General features: G+C 38.9%; 1 protein-coding gene across 1 annotated transcript; it reads left to right on the top strand.

The window, feature by feature from the left end:
- On the top strand, positions 1-27,847 carry LOC122658872 (26S proteasome non-ATPase regulatory subunit 4 homolog). Its single transcript, XM_043854011.1, has 11 exons — positions 1-85; positions 186-299; positions 422-527; positions 2,625-2,739; positions 2,831-3,037; positions 3,132-3,435; positions 9,273-9,393; positions 22,763-22,866; positions 22,947-23,015; positions 27,186-27,259; positions 27,625-27,847. The coding sequence occupies exons 1-10, from the start codon at positions 74-76 to the stop codon at positions 27,228-27,230; spliced, it is 1,197 nt and encodes a 398-aa protein (XP_043709946.1). The 5' UTR covers positions 1-73; the 3' UTR covers positions 27,231-27,259; positions 27,625-27,847.

The following is a 27,847-nucleotide window of genomic DNA, read 5'->3' as shown; positions in this document are numbered from 1 at the left end:
TAGCTTCTTCTCCCATAACGGTGTGTTTCTGCAAAATCTGGTTGATTAGTCCGAGTTATTCCAAACTTTCGCCATGGTGCTCGAGGTCAGCTATGGAACTACCTTTTGTTTTCACTCTGTTAAATTTATTTATGCTATCTTAGTTTAGGATAGGGTTTCATCTGATCGATATTTCTGTTCCTCAGGCTACCATGATCTGTATTGATAACTCTGAATGGATGAGAAACGGTGATTATGCGCCTACGCGGTTTCAGGCCCAAGCCGACGCAGTTAATCTCATCTGTGGAGCTAAAACACAGGCAATGAACTATCTAATTTAATTTTGGTTTTTTGTGGATTGCACTTTTTCCTTTTCGGTACTCAATTTATTTTAGGGTTTATGTATGATGCAAAAGTTAAAATAGGCTTGGTTGGTTTGCAGTCTAATCCGGAGAATACCGTGGGAGTTTTAACAATGGCTGGGAAAGGAGTACGTGTGTTGGTCACTCCGACTAGCGATCTTGGCAAGATCTTGGCTTGCATGCACAGTAAGATTTCTTAGTTTCTTTTGAGGAGAATTGGTGTTGAGTTCTAACTTCTGAGCTTCTTTGATGTTATAGTTTGAACTGTTGCCATCCGCTAAACTTTGTCTCTGTCCACATGATCGCCTATACATTGACTATACTCTGGGAGTATGGGATATATTTAGCTAATGAAATTTTAGTTGGGGTTCTTATATGAAATCTGATAATTTACATGTTTGGTCCCTTTTTGTGATATATGGTCTATTCTAGTTAACCATCTATAAAAATGGGGCTGGGAATAATTGGTTTCATCATCTAAAAGACCTGATGAAAGTTTTTTATTTGTGTACTGTTCGTGATGAAGGAGCACTTCCCTTTCATACTATGGTGTTTCTTTTTGATGAGGTACATAGTCAGTTCTAGGGTAGTTATGCATGTGGGGATTTGCATAGGCAATTTCTCTTTTTGAGTTTATAGTCATTATATGATTTATTATTGTCGTTTCAATTTGGAGTTTTTTTTGGAAGGTCATCATTTTCCATTTAGTACAATTTTTGAGCATTTTGAAAGCTTATTCAATTACCTATCATCCAACGAGATCAAGATTTGGGATTTTGAGCTCTATTGGGAAAGTTTGGTCAATTTACTTATAGGTTCTTAGTTTCTGTGTTGGGTTTTCCATCTTAGGTGGTTTAATTGGTCAACAATTTAATATAGAATTCATTTCTTAGTTGATATTTCATATTTTGTTTGTTCATGAAAGGGGTGAAGCAGTCATTGGAGTTATATTAGGAGTCTCTAGTCAAGAACTAAGAAAATAAATTAATTTTTTTCTTCTTTTTTTTTTCCCTCTGTCTTTGTACAAGTGGGAATAGTTGTAAGTTTATAAACATATGCTATGGGTGACATAGTAATTCATACTTTTTTTTTTGTTATGGGATGAAAGATTATTGGTTTGTTGTAGGAATTTGGTAGCTTCTTTACTGCAGTTGAGCTTGTGCTGCTTTAGTTTTTATTTTTTGTTATGGGACGGATGATTATTGGTTCATTCTAGGAATTTGGTAGCTTCTTTACTGCAGTTAAGCTTGTGCTGCTTTTTTTTTTTTTCTGTTCTTGTAACTACTACGGCTATCCATTGCAGTTAGATTGCCTTGTTGCTCTCTTCATGTTTTCTCTGTTTTTCTAACATTCAAATTCTCAGATGTGACTATGTATGCTAAACTAATGAGCATGTCAGGCTATGGAAAAATTGGATGAATCTTAATTGTATGAGGAATCCTAGTTCCAATAGGATGGGCAGATTGTTGTTATAATCCCAATAGGATGAGGACAAAGGAATTTTAATCCAACTTGGACTAGGACATGTATTTCTGGTAAGACTCGGAATCCCAATAGAGGGCGGACCTTGGTGCAACGGTAAAGTTGCTCCATTTTCGAGTCGGGAAACAGCCTTTCTGCGAAGCGGGGGTAAGGCTGTGTACATTATGACCCTTCCTAGACCCAGCAGGGGTGGTAGCCTCGTACTTTGGGTACACCCTTTTTTTTCTGACTAGGACAGATATTTCTACCAAGACTCGGAATGCTGAAAGAAGTCTTAATTCATTAAATTCCACCAAAGAGGATCTAGTAACTTGCTGTACTCCTCACAGTTGAAGGCCCAGTCAGAGACAAGTCCCAGGCTCCAATGTTTGAACCATAGTTGTCACGGTGTTTAGGTGATCCAAGGTGTTGGAGGGGGCCTGGACACAAGGCGACACCAACAAGGTGCCTAGGAGCCTGCCCGCTTGGGCGACCAAGGCGCCTCGTAACTATGGTTTGAACATATTCTGGCCACTTCTTGAGTTTTTCAGTGAGTTTTGTTGTTGAACACCCTTCTATTTCTTTCTTTCTTGATACCCCTATTGATAGCATGAGATAACAACTTCCTCAAGATACAGTCCCTTGAACTAAATCTTATCACTGGTCAATTGATGAGCAAACTCTTTATATCTTTGGGAATAACTGCATCTATGCTAAATAATAGCAAATAATATTTCCATAAAAAGAAAGTTGCGCCACTATCGAATTCATTACATGTTGACATATGTTACTTGCTAAATGTCTGATTCTTTGTATAAGCAGGTTTAGAAATAGGTGGTGAAATGAATTTAGCTGCGGGCATCCAAGTTGCTCAGCTCACTCTCAAGCATCGCCAAAACAAGAAGCAGCAGCAAAGAATCATTGTTTTTACTGGAAGGTGATTTCTTTTTGGGTCCCTAGGAATGCTTTTGCATTTTTGGTCACCTTTTTAAGTTCTTAATTTTGTTATTATTGATTGATGCTTTCAGTCCAGTCAAATATGACAAGAAAGTCCTGGAAGCAATTGGAAGGAAGTTAAAAAAGAATAGTGTGGCACTTGATATTGTTGACTTTGGTGATGATGATGATAAGCTGGAGAAGCTGGAAGCCCTCCTTTCTTCTGTCAATAATAATGACAGCAGTCACATTGTTCATGTTCCTCCTGGTTCAGATGCTCTCTCTGATGTACTTATAAGGTGAGTGGTGAAGTTTTCAATTGATTTTTGCATTTTTGTTGTTTAGTCCAGTTTATACGTGTCAAGTGATCAAGTTTGCTTTTCCTTGTTGCAGCACACCCATATTCACTGGAGATGGGGAAGGAGGAAGTGGTTTTGCAGCGGCGGCAGCTGCAGCAGGTGGTGTTTCTGGCATTGATTTTGGTGTGGATCCCAACTTAGATCCTGAGCTTGCTCTTGCCCTTAGGGTTTCAATGGAAGAGGAGAGGGCAAGGCAAGAAGCTGCTGCAAAAAGGGCTGCTGAGGAAACTGCAAGACACGAAAAGGGAGAGCAGCCATTAAATTCTCAGGATGCAAATATGACTGAAGTGGGTAGCATTACAGCTCCTGAATCTGAAAACAAAAGAAATGATCTAATGGTTGGTCTCGTAGGAGTTTCTATCTTTTCATATATCATTTTTCTGTTTCTTAGACATCAATATGTTGAACATAGTTGCACAAGTTGTTTATACTATCCTATATATCTACATCTACAACCAAATCTAGATCTGAATCTACATCTCAATCTATGCCATTTATGTAGTGGGAGAATCCATCCTCTCTTTTTATCAGGCATTTCCACATTATTTTTTTGGTTTTGCTCCTCTCTTTCAGCAAGTTCCATTCTATCCTGTTGAGGAGATAGTTGTTGCTTGTCTTCCTTTTCATTGTCTTTTATCTACCATTCTGACAATTTGTTAAATCATTTTATTGTTTACCCTTTTCTCTTCTCCCACTACAAAATCCACAGCTCCAGGTTCGTGCACCCTTTTGCTTCTCTTTTCTTTCCTGCTTTGTTCATCCTTCTAGATTTTGTAGTGAAAATGTTCTTGGTTCATTTTTTCCTTTATTCTCCTGAGGAATGTATGATCTTTGCTCTCTGCAGCTGGTTTTTCTCCCCTTCTTTCCATATGTGGATATATTTTTTTTCCCACTCTTTCCTCTTTTTGCCACACCCGTTTACTCCTCCTAAGTTTGGGATACCTGATTTCTGTATTTTTTCGTTCCCCCTTCTCCATGAAGGTTTGGATTACTACCTATGCGTCCAATGTAGATATAATAAGGATCCAAGAAATGGATATATGATTTCTACTTGTGTCCCTTATCTGAAACCATTTTCTCCTGGGAGATTTCAATTTACTTGTCGATATGCATATAGTTTTAGTAAGTGACTTGAAACAAAATCAGATATCACCAACCTGAATCTACGAAGAAGAAGAGGAGAAGAGAAAAAGAAAGGGGGAAATCCTAGCGCCATGATAGGATTTAGAATAATCACTATTGTGGCCTAGGTCCTTGTTTTTAATGTATTAAGAGTCCTATTAATCGTCAAATTACAACAAAAGACTAATTAAAGTAAATAACAATGATTCAACAAAACTTAACATAGACCTCCACTCTTGACTTGACACAAACTCTCCCCTTCATGGTACACTTATACTCCTCAAGTTGGAGCATATATATCAAAGGCTTTTCAGCTTGGAAGAACAAATATTAACAGCAGAACTGGTCTTGAACATATACAGCAGTTGTAGACGCCAGTGAGCACAGAGAGAACTTCATTCGCGAGCCAAAATATCATACAGTAACAACATCATAAACCCTTCTCAAAGAAGGCAAGTTGTAATCTTCGCAAAGAAGTCAAATAAAATGCAGCATAGGTTGTTGCGAACCGTGGATAAAAGAACAGTATAGGTTGTTGTGAACCACAGAAAACAGCATAAGATAGCTGTGAACCACAAATACTGCATAAGGTAGCTGTGAACCACAAGTAACAGCATAGTTCAGCATAAGGTAGCTGTGAACCACAAGTAAGATCATAACGTAGTTGCGACCCACAAGTAACAATATAAGTAATATCATAAGATTGCTGGGAACCTTATGTTGCTAGGAACCACAAGTAACAGCATAAGGTTGTTGGGAGCCACAAGAAACAACATAAGGTTGTTGGGAACCACAAGTTACAATCTTGTTGCTTTAAATACGTAACCATCTTTATAAGATAATTTTGTTGCTAAGGACATGAGCAGATGACGCTAGTAGATAATAATAATCTTTGATCTCCCCTTTATGTGTAGCACTACATAATGTAAGACTAAACTAGGTCAAAATTAGTCCCAAGTAAACCCACAATAACAAATTAACAAACCCTAGTAGAAGGTATGGACCAACACAGGTTCAGAATAGAGGTATATGCTGGAACACAGGTTTCAGCTAGTAGAAGGTGCTAATATTAGGGTCGAATTCAAGTCTGGACCTGCACAAGTGACTCCCAAAATTTGAGCCAATTCGGATGGCTGGGGACAGCCAAAGAGAGATGTCACCAAAATAGAAAGTACGGAAGTTAGGTGTAGAAACCAAACCAAACAGCAACTTGGATTCACACTTGGATTGAGTGGAGGTCCTATGGAGGTGCACCTATGCTGTAACCCTGGTGCAATTCTGATGTCAGAGTTGAGAGTTGCAGGGATGACACCAAAATAGAATGTCTGGATGGAACTTGCAAACCAGAGGGAGCCTGATCCCAAACCAGGATCGAGTGTAGGACCTGATGAGGGGACTCTATGCTCCAAAACTCTGCAGAATCTGATGAAAGGATTATGGAGTTGTGGGGTCTTGTAGCTTGCAGCCAAACTGGAGCAGAACTGGAATCCGCAGGGGGTGAAGTCTCCTTGTTTGATCAGCAACAGCAGCAGCAACGACAGAACTCAGAAGTGAAGGAGAGATCACAGCAGTCTTGATTGTTGTATCCAGAAGCAGCAGCATTCACCAACAGAGATCGAGCAGGGTAACAACAGAAGAGAAGATAGACAAGAAAAGATAGAAGAAGGGGGTAGGGGGAATGGCTCTCTCAGCCTGGGTCTCTCACCCATAGCTATCTCAGCTATTGAAACAAGGAGGAACTCCCATAATTCAATGGCTAATTTGGCCAGAAAATTATTTTTTCAAATTCTGTTCCTTATTATAATGTGATGCCGCAAGCTAACAATCGAATATAAACTTTCCAAAATAGAGGCTAATCTAAAATAGAAACTTAGCAAAATAGAAACTACTAAATCCTAACTAAAATAGAAGGTAACTAAATTAGAACTACTAGGCTTTATAATTCAGCCACATGCAAGGAACAAATTAGAAACTACTAAATTTTATAAACAACAACAACAACAACAACAAACTCAGCCTTATCCCAACTTAATGGGGTCGGCTACATGGATCCAGTTGAACAAAGTAGGTAAAAACTGCAAAGTGAAAGAGAAGAATGGGAAAATGATATGAGAAGTGAAAAAAAGAAAAACGACAAATGATCAAAGGAAAATACAAAAAAACTGAAAGAGGAAAGAGGCACAGCCCAGCAAGTCGGGAGAATCTACTAAATTTTATAACTGAACAAATTAGAAACTACTAAATATAATAACTACTAAAGTGCACCAATCCTAGTTGACTGGTCAAAGGGGAATCTTCTCAAAATCGTGGGGCATATTTGGTGGATCCTTGGCTGGCTCGAGCTGGTCCAGCTCTGGCCCAAAAGGGGGCCTGGTCCGATGGGTCTTTTGCCTCTTCCTCTGGCCAGAATCTACATCACTACATATGGACAAAGAATGCAGTGGAGGACACCAAAAGATAATCCATCATCATATGACATCAATAACCAGCATCATGAAAGATCGGCAACACTTGAACCCCAAACCAAAAACAGCCGTAGCAAATAAGATCCTAGATAGGCCAGATTTAAACAAATCTGAGCAAAGAACAACATCCGAGCATCACAAGAGCATCAATAGCAGCAATAGATCAGATCAGAGTAGATAAATAGTCCAGGGCGACATCTGGTGAGTGTGTGCCTATGTTTGATGCAATAACCTTCCTTAGGATTGGTCATGGGCTCACATAGGGCCTCTTTGGTATCACTTTTCATTTTATTATGGCCTATTTAAAAATAAAAATCATTTTTGATAAAAATGAAAAACTGTTTGGTAGCTACTAGACATAAAAGAATATAGAATGAGAAACCGTTTGGTAACTACCTGTGTAAATAATTTTAATTACAATTTCTTTAACTGGTCACCCATCTTCTTCCCCAAATCAACTCTTCACCCATCTTCTTCCCTTGTAGTACGGAACGGTGAAGCGCAAGAATTCAGATAAAACTCAGACTACCCAGTACGTCACTACCCTCAACCCCTTCTGCATCAGACCTCAATTGCGAACAAACCCTTTTCTTCTCAGGCACCACCCGTCTCACTACTCTTAGTCTCCCTCTGCCAAACCCCTATGGCTGCAATTAAAATAAAAAGCTGTTTTAATTTCCTTCAAAGGTCTCTCAAGTGTACTGTTTTTCTTCAAAGGTCTGACCAAATTGCCAATTAGCCGGTGCAACATTGCTTGATTGAACCATCCTAACATCACTAGTAGTCACTTGGAATGACAAGCTTTGCCCTTGCAAATAAACACTCGCTAACCAGTTTTGGCTCCAAATTCGTTTCATTTCTCCCCATCCTTCACATCTATAATATCTCCAGCACCGGCAACATTGTAAACGAGCACAAGGATCCAATAAGGGTTTCCCTTTATCTCGAAGTAATGCCTCTGGTCTTAACACATGGAACCCTGTGGTAACGGATAGGGACAATGCCTGCCTTATACTGAGCAATTTTCACAAACGTGGGCATGTAGAGATCAAAATGTCTTAGTGGTGGGTTACACCAGTGCTGAACATCAGGCTTGCTGTAGTTTGGAGGGCAGAAGTTGGTAGCCGTGACTTTCATAGTTGCCGGCAAGCATGACTTCGAGTCCCTGGATGACCCAGAGTTCTCGTTGCAGGAAGAAATCCCACGACAAAAAAAATGTAACCAGACTCGGCCATCTTCAATCTCTCACTATTCACCATAAACGGCATAACCATTTACACTGGATGACCCAGAGTTCTCGTTTCAGGAATAAGAAGAAGGAGAAGAAGAAGCAGTTGAAAAAGGGACTTAACTTTCTATTTTAACGATCAAATGTCTATTTTAACCCTCATATTTGGGTCATATGAGCACATGCTCATTAAAGAGTGAAAAAATGAAGGAAAAACAGATTTTGACCATAATCCATAATAGACTCAAGAGTCTATTATCATTTTGGGGGTGTTTTCAATTATTTAAAAAAAAAAGAGTTTCCAAAGCGATACCAAACACATGAAAAAGTGAAAAATTGTCAGAAAATGAAAATGAGAAGTGATACCAAAGAGGCCCTTAAGGATTAAATCACTCTAATATGAGAAGTAATGGCAATCCAGTAAACATGCTGAAGGTTACACTAGGGGGTGGCGATTTAGTAATATAACAGAATCTTGGAGGGCTAGTGAGACCTAAGATAAGAATAGGGAGGGACAGAATGGAGATTAAGAAATAATGATAATAGGACAAAGTAGGAAGGAAAATAAAATAAGGACAAACTAAGGAATAAATGAAGAAAGGAGGGGTGCTTTTTGAACAACAGAAGAAAGGGTTTTGTACCAACCCACCGTAAAGGTTGTCTTCAACCTTCAACCAACAAAATAGGGTAGGAGCAGTGGAAGCAAATAGCCAGAGGGGGTGGAAGCAAACTCAGCCGGAGGGGTAGCTTGCGGGAGCATTGCAGAAAGACAGTGGCAGGGACTACAGCAGCAGTAACACATCAAAGCGTCAGGGACAGCAGCAGAAGCAAAAAGTTGCAGCGGCAGAGATACCAGCAGCAACAACATGATGGTAGGTTATGGGAGACACCAAGATGATAGCAGAGATGCACTGTAAACTGCAGGCCGTTGACGAAACATTGGAACTATGACACCAGCTAACAGTAGAAGACCAGATTGTACAAATCACACTCCCTTGGGTAAACGATAGCAGATTCCACAACCTGGGCGGAAATCACTGCTACAGCAGGAGTCATTACAAAACATACGACATCCAGACTTTTGTTTCTTGACCTGACACAAGTTTTAGGATATCTGTGTAGTAGTCACCTGAAAATTTTCATGGGGTATAAATGAGAGGAAATCTTGGATGCTACTGATAGAAGATGTTATTAATTCACAAATTCCAAATTTTATTTTTTCTAGATCCTTTTGTCAATGGTGCATCTGATAGAGATTGGATTTCCCAAAAGTTGTTGGACAACTGCACTTACTGATCCTCTTTGTCTTTAGATATGCAACCAATTATTTTTTCTTTAACTGCTCTTTTACTGGTAATAGGATGATGAGGCAGCATTACTAGAGCAGGCTATTGCAATGTCCATGGATGATGCTAAGTCTGGTCCCTCAGTGGACACAGATATGTTGGAGGCAACTAGAGAGGATCAAGATTTGGCTTTTGGTAAGCTCTTATTTCCTATTGAGATGCTTTTTTTTTTTTTAATGTATGTCTCAAACACAATTAGCTTCTACCATTTGTTTATTATTCAATTCTGATGTCTATTGAGTCGTACACTCGTACTTATGTAGTTTCATGTAGTAGAAACATGAAGCTAAATATAAGTCATGATAAAAGGTTTGAAGTATAAGTTCTGTTGAAGGGGCAACATTTATTAGAATTATTCATTATATGTGTTTTCTTGTGCATGCACTTCTATGTGTAGAGTACCCAAAAGAAGAAAAAGTCCTTATATTTGTCAACGTGTTTTGTTTTTTGTTTTATTACTTTCATTTTATTTTTTTAAATATATGTTGTCAATCTGCTTATCCTTATCAGCTTATGTATGCATTGCTATTAGTTATAACATTTTTCTATGGAAGCTGGGTTTATTGTTTTGTCATCTGTAATCTAATGTAGACTATCAGATCTCAGTAAAAATGCAGAGCTACCATAAAACAACTGGACCAGGAGGATTTGTCCTGTACGGTTCCATTGCCCCTGAGCCTCGATTTTGGACATTCTGCTTTACATGGGCCTTTGATGGGCCTCAGGTTGGGCTCCTTGTGCTTCAATGAGGGGTCCTATTTCTTCGTTTCTCAATACTTAAAAAGAGTGGCTTGGGGATCTAGAGATGAGCTCCAGGAAATATAGAATAGGTAGGCTGCAACCAACTCTACAGGAGGATCGTAGACTCTTCAATGAACAGAAGCATCTACAGGATATTTGGAGGCCTTCTTCAATCAGCAACTATGGTAGCAGTACAGCATGAAATCTTCTATTGATTTAATGAATCCCAGCAGTAGTTTGGAACCTCGGTTGCTCTCAGATTTGCAGGGAAATAAAACCAGAATAGGGGAAAAGAGAGGTATTGATTGGAGAAGAGAAGGGGAAAGGCTGTCTCAGCCAAGGGTATCTCACCCAGAGGTCTCCCACCTCACTGCATCTCACTGCATCTCACTGCATGGAATGGTTTCAAAACCAAAACTCTTTTTTTTTTTCAATTCGTTGGCTACTGAAATCCATCAGCTTTACCTTACTTATAATTGTTAATTAATTACGGCAATTGAATCCTTCCTAAGAAATCCCCTTACAAGCTAAACGTTATCCTAATTGGAAACTACTTAGAAATCAAATCCAATTTATTTAGTTAACTGAAATAGAAAGAGTCCTAGGATTAAAAACTATTAATTACATAAACAAATCTAATTAAAAAAAGAATCTATCTTAAAGCTACTAAGTCCCCCACGCAAGGACTAGATAATAAATACAGTTAAAATCCTAAATTATAGGAAACCATCACATCTCTTAGCATCTGGGCCTCACCAGAAAATCTCTCACGCATTATGGCTTCTTGGCAGCATCTTTCTCTAACACAAGCTGGCATGGGTCACACAGAAATTAAAAAAAATCTCTCCCAAAAATGCTCTAGGATAATGGGGGGATGAACTTGGACAGGTCATTGTTGGATTCTCTAACCACCATTGATCTACATCACCGGATGGAATCTATTCCATTATAGAGACCCATCTCTGGCAAACTTATATTTCTAGAAGGATTTTTTTTTGGGGATAAGGTAGAACATTTTTTTGAGTAACTCTTAAATGCAATCCTGGGTTTTGAACCGTTAAATTTGGATTGCTATGGCCCCTCAAGAATGAATAAATCCAAACACAAGATGCTAGTGGTAATTCTGTAAATATGCCAAAGTCCAGGACCCTTGAAATAAAGGTAAACAGAATCAAGGAATAGAAGATAATAAATTTTAAAGAGAAGGACTAAACTGGAATATCACAAGAGTGGGAGAAATTAGAATCGAAACTCAGGTCAGAAGGGCTTTTGAGTAACTGTATAAGAAACTATCCTTATATGTAATTAAGAAGTAATAACCTTCTTCTTCCTCAGTCCTCACTATACACAGAAGTCAGACTTGATTCAAATGGAGGATTCTGTTCATAAGACAACTGATTGGTTTGAGGTTATCGCAACCCCCAGCCCTCCTGAATACAACCAGTAACAGACCGGTAGGCTGGTATTTGGTTATTGAAATTGAAAATAATTTCTGAAATCAGTAGGAATAGTAGATTAGGAACCTTCTAGAACTTCCAACCGTGACCAGATTTTGACCCTACATTCTTAGCACCAACACCACCTCAAAATCTGTAGTTGATCCGATGAGAACCAGAAGAAGATTGGTTTCAATGTTTGGGGCTGCAAGTACCGCCCAAACAGAGTTCAACTGAGAAATCAAAAGAAAACTTTAACAGAAGAGGAAGAAACGAGGAAGGAAGAAATAAACATAGAAGATGATGAAGACTAACAAGGGTCAATGGAAGGAATGAAGGAGAGAGAAGGGATAGATCGCACCTGTAACAGATGAGGAGATCAGAGGAGAGGAAATAGACTTGCGCACCCACAGCTCCTGGAAGGAACAGTATAAAAAAAACTTCATTCGAAAAATCCAAATCCTGTATCCATCGATGCTTATGTATATAAGGGAAAGAAAGCAAAGTCCTAATCGTAATCTAAACAGGAAGAACTGACAAAGAGTTTGAAACAAACTCAACTCCATGGTTGCTAAACATAATTAAAATACTGTTTGTCAACTTACAAAAATAACCCAACAACAACAACTCAGCCTTATCCCAACAAAATGGGGTTGTCTGCATGGACCCTTACCCTCCAATCAGTTCCATTTGAGGTCACACTTGATACAAGGCCTTGGTTATCCATATCTTTCCTCACCGCTTCTCCCAGAGTTATGCTGTGACTTTGAGAGGCAGGTTTGTGGGATGCAGAAACCCTAGTGGAAGACTAGTTAGGTGGGAGGCTGCTCTGCAGTTCAAGTGGGAGACTTGAACATATCCTTTTCTTTTTCTCTTCTTTTCTCTTTATTTTTTTCTTCCCTATTTCATACCAGTTCCTGTGATACCCAGCCCCAATTCTTCATTATCGTGGTTGAAGTTCAGGTAATATCAGTTCTCTTTTATTCCTTATTAATTGATTATTTCTGCTCCTTGATCTTTTTAGAAATCCTGATAATTTTGTCATCCTGTTTGTGTATGCGATAGCCCTGTATGTCGAACTTCAGTCTTTGATTACTGAACATCTAACTGTTGGATTGTGTTGAGGTTCTGATATGGTGTTCCTCTCCTACTCTACTATCTTCGATCCAAGTCTAAAGCCTGTGTGATTGCTGGCTTGAAAGTTACAAGATTTTCCTGTCACTTCCTAATTCTGTTTCCTTAACTCTCTAATTTCTGTTCCTACCCGTTTATTTAAATCTTCCCATTGGATGAGTCCAAGATTTAGGTCTTAGACCATTCCTCAGTTATAATATCAGTTCCATGCATTGGTTTGATCCAGAGTTATTAGTTCTTTTATTTTCTGTCCATATGTTCTGTTACTTTGGTCACTGCAATTCTGGATTTCTGTAGGTCTGTTAGTGTTGTTCTCTTGCAGCCTAGCTTTTCTACATTAACGCCCTAGCATGAAGTCGAAAATATAAGGTCCTAGAATCCATGAAAAAGAGTTTGGCTCAAGTTTTTTGGGTGCAGGCTGCTGACCCGACGAATCAACCCTCCTCCTTTATCTGGGCTTGGGACCGGCAGCAAAACACTGGCGGAGTTTTACAAAAATAACCGAGCAGCCTAAAACAAAAACTCCTACTTGCCCATATTGGACGTAAATGCATCATTGATCCACTTCTTAACTAATGGGAGAACCACCAAACATATTTAGAATTATCATAACTAACTTTTAATCAATTAATCGAGGCGGGTCCCACATGCGATGAGCCAAATTGCATGGCTATGAGCCACACTCCAGACAAAATATTTGATGTAGGAGATTTACGAAATCTGTGGGCAATGGGCCCAAATAGAACTGTAAACCGAGTAAGAAAAAAGATAGTATTGTAGAGCTGGATCTCAAAGGACCTAGCCCCAGGCAGGATCTTCTTGAATAAAATTTAATGCTGATTTGGTTTTCAAAAATCTAGGCAACAATTGAAGAACTTGTAGCAGATCACACAACAAAATCGATTGAAATAGAAAATAAGAAGAAAATAGAAAATAGAAAAGAAGGATAGGATTGGATCTAGTATCCCACTCTCTTCTGGGTCTCTCACCCATGGCCTCTCATCATATTTTGGTCTCTCACCAATGGCATCTCACCATACTCTCTCACAGAGCAAAGCACAAGGCTATGTGTTTTTTCCTTAATCTCATTAATCAAATTCGTGTACAAGGCTGTAGTCCCTTATAAACTTACATAGAAGACTTGTAAACAGACTCAAAACACTAAAAAGCAAAGGCCTAACCCCCTCCTTCACTAATGAGGCAACATAAATTGACTAGGAAACTAAAATAATGAAAGAAATTGACTCAAAATTGGACTTTAACTAAACTAATGAAGTAAATTCCGTTTTCCTACTTTTTACCCATATTTTAGGCCCATTATATTGGCCAATTACAAAGTAAACCCATGGGATCAAAAGCCCAACACCTACATAACCCAACCCAAAACTTATTTTCAATAAAACAAACCCTTTAGGTGACTTCTTTGCATCAATTCTCCCCTGCTTGAAAAAAAAAATCCTCCACGAGTTTTATAGAGATGCACCATCGAACCAACAAAACCTGTCACATCATCAGACCAGGCGGCACACAGTAGTTGAATCCTACAATGACACTAGGCTGGTTTTGGGGTTTGTTCCTACGGCTACACATGGACATGTGATCTACATCAGTTCTCCCCATCTTGAAAAAAAACTCGTCCTTGAGTTTGGTAGAGATGTCAAATCTAACTTGCATGATGAATCTTCAATTTGAAGTAGACTGCCACAACCGTTGATCTTGCCCATCGCCTCTGCTTAACTTTGATACCAAATAATATAGAGCTGGATCACGAAGGACCTAGCCCCAGGCAGGATCTTCTTGAATAAAATTTAATGCTGATTTGGTTTTTAAAAATCTGGGCAACAATTGAAGAACTTGTAGCAGATCACGCAACGAAATCGATTGAAATAGAAGCAGAGAAGAAAATAGAAAAGAAGAATAGGATTGGATCGAGTATCCCACTCTCCTGGGTCTCTCACCCACGGCCTCTCACCAATGGCATCTCACTATACGCTCTCATAGACAAGGTTCGAATACTCGGGTCTTGGAGCCATCTCGGCCCAGACCAAAACTGAGTCGAGCCGAGATCTCCTCGGCTCGAAGATCTCGGCTCGAAGATCTCGGCGAGTTTGTGTATTTTTTTTTTCCGACTCGGAAGCCTATCTCGGTGGGTTTTAGACCTCTTTTGGGTTTGAAAATTGGTATACAGCCTAATTTAGGCCATTTAAACACAATGGCATTATCATAATTTGCAAAAACAAAGTCCAAATCTCTGTTTTACATCGGACCCTAAGTTGGTAGGCGACTACGTACTAAAATACCATACTATATACATTAATGACATGATTTAGTAATAGAAAGTTAGCAAAACATTCAATTAATAGTAAAACAACTTAATAAGCATTACAAATGTTAAAGTGAATAAGTGATACATCAAATTGCTTAAGTTTAACAATGTTACAAGTTACAACTATCATCACATAAAATGAGATTGAATCACATATTCATTCCCTACTTGTCCCACATAGTCTTCCCATGACATATTGTTGCTCCACTGTTGCATATAGTTCTCCACAACAGTCATATAAGAGTTGTCATCCACATATAGCAAGGCCCCTATCCTAGGGTATAGCTGTTGCACAGTGGCGTGAGACGGTTGCCATGAAGTGTGAGAGCCACTGCTTCTGTTACTGTCATATTGAGGAATGTATGGGACTGGGAATGTGGACCCAATGCCAGACCCACTGCTTTGATAGTCATACTCATGTGTTGACTGGCCAAACTGACCATAGGCACTATATTCAGAACCGGTGCTCTCCTGACCATAATCATAGTGATGATGAGGTTGAGATGAATGCCACGACTGATGCTCACTATCAGTATCCATACTCATGCTTCCAAAACTTGCTAGCATGGTGTTCATACTCGTGTCATCATGCTGAGGTTGATTGTGTTTGCGACCCGTCCTTCTCTTGTACGTTTTTCTGTGACCACCATGGTCTTGATCTTGTGTGGCATGTGTAAACTGAGGCTCACCTATGAAACGCACAGGGTCCTCCTACGTTCCCACTTCATGCTGGTATTGCTCGCGCATCCCCTCATGACGATCATCATAATAACCACCACTCTACATGCCACTACCACCACTACCACCACCACCACCACCACCACCACCACCAGCATTACCACCAGCAGGGTCATCACAATCACCATCACCATCACCGCCATCATCATCAGGAGCAGTTCCTGTTGCAGCCTCAAAAGGTCTCGGTGACTCTGAATGTGCACGCCCCTCTTGCGACATATAGTCGTCAACATCTGTACCGATTACGGACGCAATGGTGGAGTCGGGCCTACCTCCAGGCTCATTCATATCTGGTGCACCACGATCCCTCACCCATTGGAATAGGGGATCCTCATCATCATCAGAGTCCTCTTGGAATATGTTGGCTAGTTCGATAGGATCTTTGTCATTGGTCTCAAATTCTTCACGTATGTGCCTCATCCTTAGTCTCATATTATAATGCACATACACCAGCTGCTCCAGTCGTTGACTACCCAATCTGTTCCGCCTCTTTGAGTGTATCAATGCGAATGTACTCCAGTTGCGCTCGCACCCAGAGGATGAACAAGTTTGTGAGAGCACTTTGACTGCTACCTTCCTCAGGTTGGGTGAACTTGTACCATAATGCACCCACCAGTCAGTTGCATTATAAACATAGAATATTAAGAATATGTGCATTCTAAAGGGATAAAATTATAATTCATAAATGTAATGTCATGCCACATTGCCACCTACCAGGGTCTGACTTTTGTCTACCTTCCACTGCAGCTTTTCGACCAAAACTTGCTGAGGCCTCTCTGAAGAATTTAATCTATTTTCATTTTAAATTTCAAACATTGTTAGAGGCATTAGTATTTGCTATTTAATAATTACATTCCTTTACTTACTACCAAAGTACCAAAGTCCCATACTCTCACCTCATCATTGCAGTCAGCTTGTGTCATGGCATTGGGCTCCAACTTCTCAATAACAGTTTGAACTGCCACCAACAAATCTGTGTCTAGCCCAAGATTATGTGAGTACTGGTACTTTGGATTCAAATAGTATGCTAGTAAAGGGGAAACCACAAATATAAGTTGTTAGTGACTTAGAACTTTTGAGTTTTGAATATGTAAATGTAAAAACTCATATAAAGTTTAAAGTATGTTGAAGTGTTGAACTCACTAGCTTTATGCAATGGATGACTCAAGTGCTTCTCCCACCGCTCATTAATGATGTTGTATGACCGAGCACTTCGGGGTATTGCAGCTCGGACCATTTCCTTCATCTTCTCCAGGGCAGCATATATGTGGGGCAAGGTAGGCTTTTCTCCGTATCAACCATCCTTAGTACTGTCACCACTGGCTCTAATATGGTAACAACTTTATACAAGTCCTTCCAAAATTGATCACTTGTAATGTTCTGTTGTGCTGCCTTCCCTTCTTTTGTCCTAGAACCTTGCCAACCAAACCATTGTTCACTTGCAAACATTGACCTCAGACCTATCACCTTCGTCTGAAAGCTCTTCAATGCAATGTAATTGGTGGCAAATCGAGTGACACCAGGCCTCATTAAATCCCCTTTGCATTTTTCCCTCATTATGGCTAAAGCATAACCATGGTTATACACAAAGTTGGTGACTTGCCTTGCCCTATTGACCACACCAGCCACCAAAGCTTTTTTCCCCATGTCCTTCAGCATTAAATCAATAGAATAGGCTGCACATGGAGTCCAAAAGAGGCGGATCCTCTTACTCTTCTTGTTCATCAATTTCTCTCAAGCCTTCTTAAAATTAGAACCGTTATCCGTCACAATTTGGAAACGTTCTTTGCTCCTATATCTTCCTCCACCACTTGCTTCAGTAACTTATACAAGTGTAATGCATCCTTTACATGCTTGATGCATCAACAGACTTCAAGAATACAGTCTTCCCATTACAACTCACAATGAAATTTATAATGGACTGTCTAGTAGGTCCAGCCCAACCATCAGCCATAAGAGTAACCCCATATGTGTCCCACTTTGGCTTCAGACCCTCTATGTACTCTTTCAGCTCCTCTGCCTCTTGAGGCAAATATACATTATATAACTCATATGGTGTAGGCCCCTTCCATCCTGGGCCAGCCCTCCCTGCAGCGTCAAGGAATGCATTATAATATGTTCCTTGTGCTACATTAGCTGGAATGCCATTGTATAGCATGAACTTGCTGAAGGCTTTCCGTGCTTCCTCTTGTTTACCACCAAACACTTGCGGGATGGTTGGCTGGTAAGCATCTTGTTGCCTAAAGGTAGATGGATCCTGCTAAGAAATGGGATCTGGGGAACGTGCTCGTGGTCGGGCTTGGGGCCGTGGGATATCTCTTGTGCCAGTGCTTCTCCTCCTCTCATCTTCTTGCACTGGTGCAGCTGAGCCAGATCCACCAGCTCCTCTTGGTTGCTCATATGCTCTTATATTCTCAAAATGAAAACTTTGTCTACTCTCTGCCAAAGTCTGCTGGTAAATCCTCCATTCAGCCTCTGATTCGAACTCACCAGGTGTAGGCCTATATTCAGTATCATCTCCTACTGCTCCACGGATCTCTACACGAGGCCTCTCTAGAACTGCCTCATCAAAAATTATTTGTTGTCTTTCCCTCTCAGCTTTCTTTGTTCGTACTCCTCTCAAGTTTTGTGCCATTGCCAGTTTCACTTGGCTCGGAACATTTCAGCATGAGGCAACATCCTTGCCTGTACCAGACAAATGTTGCTTTAACCTAGTTGCTCCTCCAGAATTGGAATCTTTCCGCAGTAGTTACACTTTGACTTCTTTTTGTCTTCAGACATCGGGACTCCATGTAACCATGCTATATCTCCCATTGTGTAAGAAATATCTTATTTTTGACACTGTTACATAAAAAAACATGTATTAGTAACTATTACAAACTTAAAGTAAAGTATTAAACACTTAAAGTATTGTATTCATAACTATTAAACATAATATGAAGCTACTAGAACAATCAAATACCTATCTCTTATTTATTCCCTAACCCTAGTATTTATTACTTAATTAAAAATAATATTTACAATTTTTATTAAAAATAATTATACCTTAAAGTATAAAATATTATAACATAATGATGTATTTGATACCATTTGAAGTTGGACATTATGTACATATGTTGTGCATAATTTTCCAACAAAAACAGGTTTTTTTCTTTAATTTTATATATTTTTAAAACATTTTAATAATATTATTATTAAATCTGAAATTTTTTTTTTTTTTAATAGGTGAAAAAAAATAATGACTCCATGAGGCTGTAGAGCATGCAAACTTGTCTAACATACATGAAAATCACATCCAAACAATAAGTATTTATCCTATTTTTTTCAATTTCTTTTTTGAAAAAAGTCATTTTTTTTCAATTTCTTTTTTGAAAAAAGTTATTTTTTTTCCAGAAATTATAATAAAAAATTTAATTAAAAAAAATTAATTCGGACTCCATCAAGTGATAGATCGGCCAATGTTGTGTAACATAACTCAAAATCACATGAATCTACCAAGGTTTCATCAATTTTTTTGGAAAAAAATAGATTTAGGGAAAATGGGTTACCTTTCAAAAATCCTTCAAAAACTTGATCAATCTTGCAATAGTGAGTTTCAATCTTCAGTTTGGCAGCAAAATCGCCTTCCAAAAGCTTTCAATCCATGGAAAAAATGAAGAGTAGAAGAGAGGATTTGAGAGAAGAAGTGAGAAGAGAGAGCTAAAGAGGCCTCTTGACAGAACTCGTCGAGATTAGCAAGTTCCGTGGAGATGGCTTCTTTTAATGAGTTAAATGGATCAAAAACATGGCCCGAGACCCGAAACCATGCCCCATGACCCGAGATCTTGGCGAGATTTTGAATTTTTTTTCATTTATCTCCCATCTCACTTGAAACGATGTTGAACCAAGATCTCGCCGAGATCTCGACGAGAAAATGTAATTTAATCACTCGATGGGCATCTCGATTCGCTATTTCAAAAAACCGAGAATCTCGGCGAGATCTTGCGAGTTCTTGGTCCATGCTCATAGAGCAATGCACAAGGCTATGGTTTTTTCCCCCTCAATCTCATTAATCAAATTCGTGTACAAGGCTGTAGGCCCTTATAAACAAACAGTAAAACGGAAAGGCCTAACCCAATCCTTAACTAATAAGGTAACATAAATTGACTAGGAAACTAAAATAATGAAAGAAATTGACTCAAAACAAGAGTCTTTACTAAATTAATGAAGTAAATTCCTTTTTCCTGCTTTTTACTCATATTTTAGGCTCATTATATTGGCCAATTACAAAGTAAACCCATGGGATCAAAAGCCCAACACCTACATAACCCAACCCAAAACTTATTTTCAATAAAATAAAACCTTTAGGTGACTTCTCTGCATCAATTCTCCCCTGCTTGGAAAAAAAAATCGACCACGAGTTTTATAGAAATGCTCCATCGAACCAACAAAACCTGTCACATCATCAGGCCAGGCTGCCTCTTACAGCAGTTGAATCCTACAAGGCTACAACTACACTGGGCTGGTTTTGGGGCTTGTTCTTGCGGCTATACGTGGACTTGTGATCTACATCAGTTCTTCCCATCTTGAAAAAAAACTCGTCCTTGAGTTTGGTAGAGATGTCAAATCTAACTTGCATGATGAATCTTCAATTTGAAGTAGAATGCCACAACCGTCGATCTTGCCCACCGCCTTTGCTTAACCAAATAATATAGAGCTGGATCACGAAGGACCTAGCCCCAGGCAGGATCTTCTTGAATAAAATTTAATGCTGATTTGGTTTTCAAAAATCTGGGCAACAATTGAAGAACTTGTAGCAGATCACACAACGAAATTGATTGAAATATAGAAACAAAGAGGAAAATAGAAAAGAAGAATAGGATTGGATCGAGTATCCCACTCTCTCCCAGGTCTCATACCCACGGCCTCTGACCAATGGCATCTTACTATACGCTCTCACAGAGCAATGCACAAGGCTATGTTTTTTCCCCCCTCAATCTCATTAATCAAATTCATGTACAAGGCTGTAGTCCCTTATAAACAAACAGTAAAATGGAAAGGCCTAACCCAATCCTTAACTAATAAGGTAACATATATTGACAAGGAAACTAAAATAATGAAAAAATGGACTCAAAACAGGAGTCTAACTAAATTAATGAAGTAAATTCCGTTTTCCTACTTTCTACCCATATTTTAGGCTCATTAAATTGGCCAATACAAAGTAAGCCCATGAGATCAAAAGCCCAACACGTACATAACCCAACCTAAAGCTTACTTTTAATAAAATAAACCCTTTAGGTGACTTATCTGCATCAGATAGGGTTAGCTCACCATGAACAAAGGTAGGGTTTGAACATGAAACGACTTGGAAGAGAACCATTCTAATGCAGGAGAATCTTGGACCGGGCCGATCCAACTGGTGCACTACCTTGGACCAACCCAAATTCAGTTGCGTATCCAGATGGAGATTAACCGGATCCAAATATGGTTTTATTCTGGTAGATATTTAGGATTTTATTATTTATTTTATTGTGATAATTATGTAAGGAGATCTTTTAATTTGGGTAGGATTCATAGGATGAGTTTTAGTAAGTTTTAAATTATCTTTTTTGTTAAGAGTCCTAGAGTAGTTGTTTCCTTTTTTTCAAGTCTTTTATTTTCTTATTTATATGGTTGGAATCAACGTATTGGACAGATTATTGAAGAATGAATTGAAGCCTAAGGCTGTGTGCGTGCGCACTCTTCTTCTTCTTCTGTTTCTTCTCTTTCCCTCCCTGCTAATTCTGATTTCTATCAAGCCTTTCCTTTCTCCTTTCCGGTCCCCCATTACATTCCCACCATAACCAAAAGCTGAACCATTCCTTATACCCTACATCCCCTAATTTCCTACACGAGTTTTACTTTTTGACTCCTATTAGAATTTCTTATTTGACCCTGATTACAATTTTAGCAAACTCCTTGGTGCTTAACCCCTTTCCTAAACAAATAAAACTATTAGTTTTTAAATAAACTCAAGATAAAACTCCTGATCTGATGAGACTTTTTAAAATAGTAATGCTGTCTCAGATTGGCACTACTCTGGAAAATTGGTCATAAATTTCCAAATATAGCTCTGAATGGCAAGATCTTAGCTTGTTGGATAGCTAACTTGATAACCTTTCAAAAGGCACCAAAATCACACTTGAAGGATGAGTTCAAAATTAGACCCATGGGAAATTGACAGTAATAGTCCGATTCTCTGCAATAATGCTCCCAAATATCAAAACTGATGCAATGGTTTATCAAACCAGAGGAATTTCTCTCTAGCATGCTTCCGCATCAATGTCCTAGCTTTCTTACTGTCGTACTGTCTTACATTAGAAGACCTTTGAACAATGGGTACACTGAAAAGGCTTTTGGTAGAAGTGGTGAGATTAAGCATAGATGGTTTTGGATTAAAAATGAGTGTGACTTTTAATAAAGTTGAATGGCAAAGGAGGATTTATGTAGCTAACCCCATTCAGTTGGATAAGGACTTCTGTTGAGTACTTGAGTTGAGTTGAGATCTAAATGTATATCCACATGTACATTTATAGACCTAATATACTTCTGATAGTGCTATTCTAAAATAATGAACTGATTGGTATGAAACTGAGCATTATGTTCGTGAGTTTAAGGAATGAAATTATTAAATTAAAAAAATATTCTCAGTATGTTGACTTTGTGGGGAAGCAGTACCATGATCTTTTGTGCTCAAAATAAGATTACTTTGAGCGTACTTGTCCTCCTTTTGTTTTCCATTCATGGATTTTTTATATAGATACTTTTTGGCTCCTATTCCGTATCCATGCTTATTTTAAAGCATAGGGAAATTTTATTTTTTCCCATTGTTTCTCAAATATTTCTTCTTTTGCCCTTTATTTTTGGATTATTTCAACAAAATTTCCTGAAGTTCTGGTTACTCCTGGCATCTAGCAATATTGGTGTCTTGAATCTTTTGGGAGTACTCGGGAGGTTGGCATTACTAACTTAGTTCATGTTTTATATGTAATAATGGGTGACTAGGTATATGAAAGGGATGACTGAGCAATGTTGTCTCCCATCTGATAAAGTTGTCTGGGATTTAGTTCTATTATTTGCTAATCTGTTACCCTTTGTCTGCTGCATGAAGCTCTTCAAATGTCTGTCCAAGACGGTGCAAAAGATTCAGCAACTCAGACAGAGATGAGCAAAGTGTTGGGAGACCAGTCATTTCTGTCATCTATACTTGGTTCGGTATGTCACTTACATCTACCAACTCCATAAATGATCAGTATTAACTTACCTGCTAATGTCATGGAACTTTTCTCTCTCAGCTTCCAGGAGTTGACCCAAATGATCCTTCTGTGAAAGATTTGCTTGTATCTCTGCAGGGGCAATCAGAAGTGAGCTCATTTGATCTGAATCTTTACATTAAATAATGTTGGTTACATGTGGTCTATGTGATTTCTTTTGTTTCTGTAGGCTCATTTGATTTTTATTGTGGATTGATATGATTCCATATTAACTTCATCTTTTAGCTATAGTATATATTGGTATTTGTTAATCTCTAACCAGTCAACCATGATGCTGAATAATTTTGTGCATCATTAGTTTTTCTCTTAACCAGTCAACCATGATGCAGAATAATATTGTGCCTCATTAGTTTTTCTCTTGAATTGTACATTCTCCATGGAGCAAGATTGATTCCAGTCAGCCTAAGGTTTCAAAGTTCAAGTGAACTTAATCTAGGGTAAACTTGAAGGACTCGATAACCATTGTCGTCTGCTTTGATTTATCTGGCTGAAATCTAACGAAACCCAGGGAGAAGGAATAGAAAAGCCCTAGAAAGAGCTGCTCCTCTGCAATTTCTGTTAATTGATTGAAGAAGAATGAGCAATTACGAGAGGTAACGGCATATATATAAGCTTAGCAAACTTGAATTACAATAACTCTAATAATAGGGACATTTTTGTCCAAAACAACAAATAACTTAACTGAAAGATAAAAGAATCTTATAGCCCTATTTAAACACACCTAACATGGGCATTCTTGTTTAGAAAAACAAATAAAAGAAATAAGAACCAGTGATACAGTAGCACGTAAACAGAAATGTGAACAGTAACTTAAATTTAATCTTTTATCATGGCAGAAACCGTCACCTTGTAGAAATCAAATTCCCAATCAACAAATAGATCCAAGAGTTAAATCTGAGATCTGGAAACGTCTCACCAGATTGGAGGAATCAAACCAGACAGCGAGCAAATTTAATGTTGATTGACAGAAACACCAAAGAAGTGAAGAATTCAAAGTGGTAATTATATGATCTTAAAAATAGCAAGAATGGCGGACCAGATGCAGCCAAATTTTGCTTGCCACTGAACCCGCCTAAATATTCAAGTAGAATTGATTCAGTATTTGAGAGTAATTGAATTCTAATCACCTGATAGGGTTAGGATTTAGAAAACCAGGAGAAAATCCAAAACCGCTGGTGGAACAAATCAGATTTAGGAGAAAACTTAAAAGCTCTTTCAAAACAGGATCTCTGGTCGAAGGTCTGTTTTAGAAGGATAAATAGGTATGCAAATTTTGAATAAAATTAGCTGGTCAGATTCAAAGATATGGAGTACTTCTACAGTTCTACTGGGAGTTGGATTCTAGAGTAGAAATCCAGAACAGTAAACCGATAGCAGTTTCCAAGTGGTTCAGAAAAGAATTAATTGAATGAATTAATTTTATGATTAAACAGCAAACACAAAACCCAAAACCAGAATTAGTATCTTGGATTTAGAAACCAAAATTTTCGAAAGTAGAATTGAAAAAGGATTTTAGAAACCAATAGAGAAACTGAAACTAGAATTAGCAAATAGCAACAGGAAACCAGAGTAGTAAACTGAAGAAAAATAGAGCATAATATTACCCATCAGTTTAGTATTTTAGCACAGCAGAACAGAATGAAAGAAAATAGAAACTTGCAGTCATAGGGGAAAGAAAGGTTCAGAAACCTGACCTGAATCAATGGAAAAGAGAGAGGAGAAAGAAGAGAAGGTAGCAATCAGGAATCCACCTGAATTGTAGGGCTGTAATCCCACCAGTACCCTAATCTGGGATCCACTGGGATTTCTACTGAATCTCACAGCAGAATATTGATCTGAAATCCACAGAAGCAGCAAGCAAAAACTCTATTCCATTCATTAGAATCGTGGGGAGGCTGTAGTCCCTTGCATGCTTATATAGAATAGGGTTGGACAGTCCCAGACTCAAACAAGGAAAGACTGATCCAACAAAGAATGAAATAAAACAAAACAGAATTGGGAACCTTCCCATTCACAGGATGCTTTAGAAGTATCCTAACACAACTAGGACTTTGAAAAGGAAACTGATTCAAATAAGGTCTGGAATTTATAATTGTCATTCCAGCCTTGACAAAAAACCATAGTAATAATAAAATGAAGAAAGTAATAGCCTAAAAGCAAGCCCCATCATTCTGGTTTTAAGGAGAGGTAGAAATTTGAAACCGCAGAGATTTTGAACCAGAAAACTGGTTCAAACAAGAACCACACTATTTTTCTGGCCTGGTCTTCTGTCTGCAATGGTACTTGAGCTGGTACCCAATATTACATCAGTTCTCCCTGGCTTGAAATCATTTATCCCTGATCAATGCGTGAATGACATGTATTGCAGATAGAAATTTCAAAATAACCTAAAACTTAGGTTGAGTGGTCTATATGAATAGTTCTACTGGCCTGCAGAAGATCTCAGAAATCTGAGGTCAGGAAGGGATGCACAAGGGTTCTCCCCTGACACTAGATCTTGGTCTTCCCCCTCCCCCTTCGCCCCTTTTCTTACCCAGGTCTGTGCGTCTCTCCCCCCTCCCCCTCTTCTTCCACAATCATCTCCCTAGGATCTTGGTCTCCCCACTCCCCCTTCCTCCGTTCTCACCCAGGTCTGGGTGTCTCTCCCTCCCCTCCTACCCCCAACCCTTCTCTCTCGGACAAGGTTACTTAGCTCCCCTCCCCTAAAAGGTTTTTTAGCACTTCTTCAGCCTTGGACTTTCTCAGATTCCATACCCCCCCTGTCCCCTGGTACAACATTGTTTGGTTCAAAGGCCACATCCCCCGCCACAGCTTTAACATTTGGAGAACCCTTAGCCATTGCCTCCCCATCCAATCAATTCTTCTTCACCGCCACATCCTTGTTTCCTCCTCTTGTGTTCTTTATTGGAATGGAAATGAGGACATCTACCACCTTTTTCTCCCTTGCCCCTTAGCCCTTTCCATCTGGAAAAAAAAGCCTTGGCCTCTATTTGGCACCGTAGCAGGAGACCCCTCCCATTCGAGAGGGAGTGGCTTTGGTTGAGTAGGGTCTTTTCGGGTAGTACAATATGTGATACCGCCGGCAAGCTTGTGTTTGGGGCTGCTATTTCTCACATTTGGATGGAGCGGAATCTCTGTAGATGGACCTCCAATTCTTGCTCTATTGACATGATTTGGAAAGCCATCTACTTTGATGTTAGCTCTAAGCTCCACATGCTCCCCCTTAAGCCTCTTGTTGATACCCCAAGGAACAGGCATATTGTTATATCCTGGGGTTTTTATGTTTCCCTTTTTCGTTATGATGGCCCGGCTTCTTAGGGCTTATCTTTTTGTATAGCTCCCCCCCCTCTCTTTCCTTGTGTATTCTCCCTTTTGGTAATGAATTTTTTATTCACCAAAAAAAAAATGGAGGAGCAGGAAGTCCACCTGCGATGCTACTGAAATCTCACCAGGTAAGCCACCTGAGAATCTCACCCAACTAGTACTGAAAATTTCCCACAACACAAAAAACTGTACTCATAAAATTGTGGGTATGGACTCTGGATCTTTATCCCCTCAATTTGCCTGCCCTTCAATTTCCTCAATTCCATATAATTGGGGCAGAAATGACCACCCTATCCCCTGCCCGAACACACTGCCCGGAGTGGGGTCCACCTCCCTCTATTAGAGAGAATTGAGGAAATTGACGGGCAGGTAAATTGAGGTGATATTTTTCCATGGACTCTGGCCTTTGCACATTTTTTGAGTTGCACACAACACTCAGCCATTGATTTAGACTCCTTAAGACTAATTTAAAACTGAGACTGAGGCTATTCCTACTCCCAGCTATGACTAAAAATGTTACAACTCAAATGAGTGACAGATCTTGGAGGCCAATTTCTCTGATCAATTGAACTTCAAGAAGATTTTTTTTTTTGGATGAATGAACTTCAAGAACATTGATATAAGAAGGAATCAGAAGTAGAAACCCCTTGCCAGATCCCAGTGTTAATTCCATTAAAGACAAAGAAACTGAACTATAACCAGTAGAATTGATAAGCTACAGCAAATACATTAGCACATTATGAAGCAGCAACAATATGGCAATAGTAAAGATTAGAGCCTTGAAGAACTGATGCTCTCAACTCAAAACTTAAGTCATTCTAATTTGCAAATTTTTGTTGAAGACTACCATTACTTGTACAAGTCAAATGCCCATATAGTATAGATATTTGATCTTTACGTCATTGCTGATTGCAACATCATAATCGATTGTCCCAGCAAAAGGAGGATGAAGATAAGCCACCGAGTGAAGATGAAAGATAATGGTGCTCATTCGCTGCTAATTCTTTGAGGTAAAATATTTTTGTTTTTGAAATCCAAACCTCAGTACATGACCTCTTTTTAATTTATTTTGGGCTCACTATGGGGCTCCTATGGAAGGGAAGCATGCCCATAGTTGGATGTCCCTCCGGTATCACTTGGTGGTTCACCCTCTGCAAGAGTTTCTCAAAGGTAGGCGACATGCATAAGGCCTGGAAACAGAAGGATGCTAAGGGATTTGATCCCAGGTTTCACATGGACTTCAGAATCCATGCTTGGAGGGATATTGTATTCTTGTAATACACAAATTGAGTAATTGATTAGAAATTAAGCAGACATAATCCTAATGTATGTACAAATCTTGCAAAGCTTAAATGTATGGATTGTTCTGTTTCAGGTAAGAGAGCCCATAGTTGTAGTTACGATGAAGCATTGATGGTTCATGTGTCTTTGTGGGATGTGCATGGATGGAGTGTTTCTTATAAACTATAGAGGACTTTGCATGGACAGGTTTGCCCATTCAGAACTGCATTTTTTCCATAAAGCTCAAATAAACTTCATCTTCTCTGTGGTCTCGTTTTATGTTTCACATATTTAAGTCATATAAGCTGTCTTCGTGC

The sequence above is a fragment of the Telopea speciosissima genome, chromosome 4 (genome assembly GCF_018873765.1).
Source record: "Telopea speciosissima isolate NSW1024214 ecotype Mountain lineage chromosome 4, Tspe_v1, whole genome shotgun sequence".
Classification (NCBI taxonomy): Eukaryota; Viridiplantae; Streptophyta; class Magnoliopsida; order Proteales; family Proteaceae; genus Telopea; species Telopea speciosissima.
Note: the sequence above shows the minus strand (reverse complement) of the source record. Positions and strands in the feature narration are given on the sequence as shown.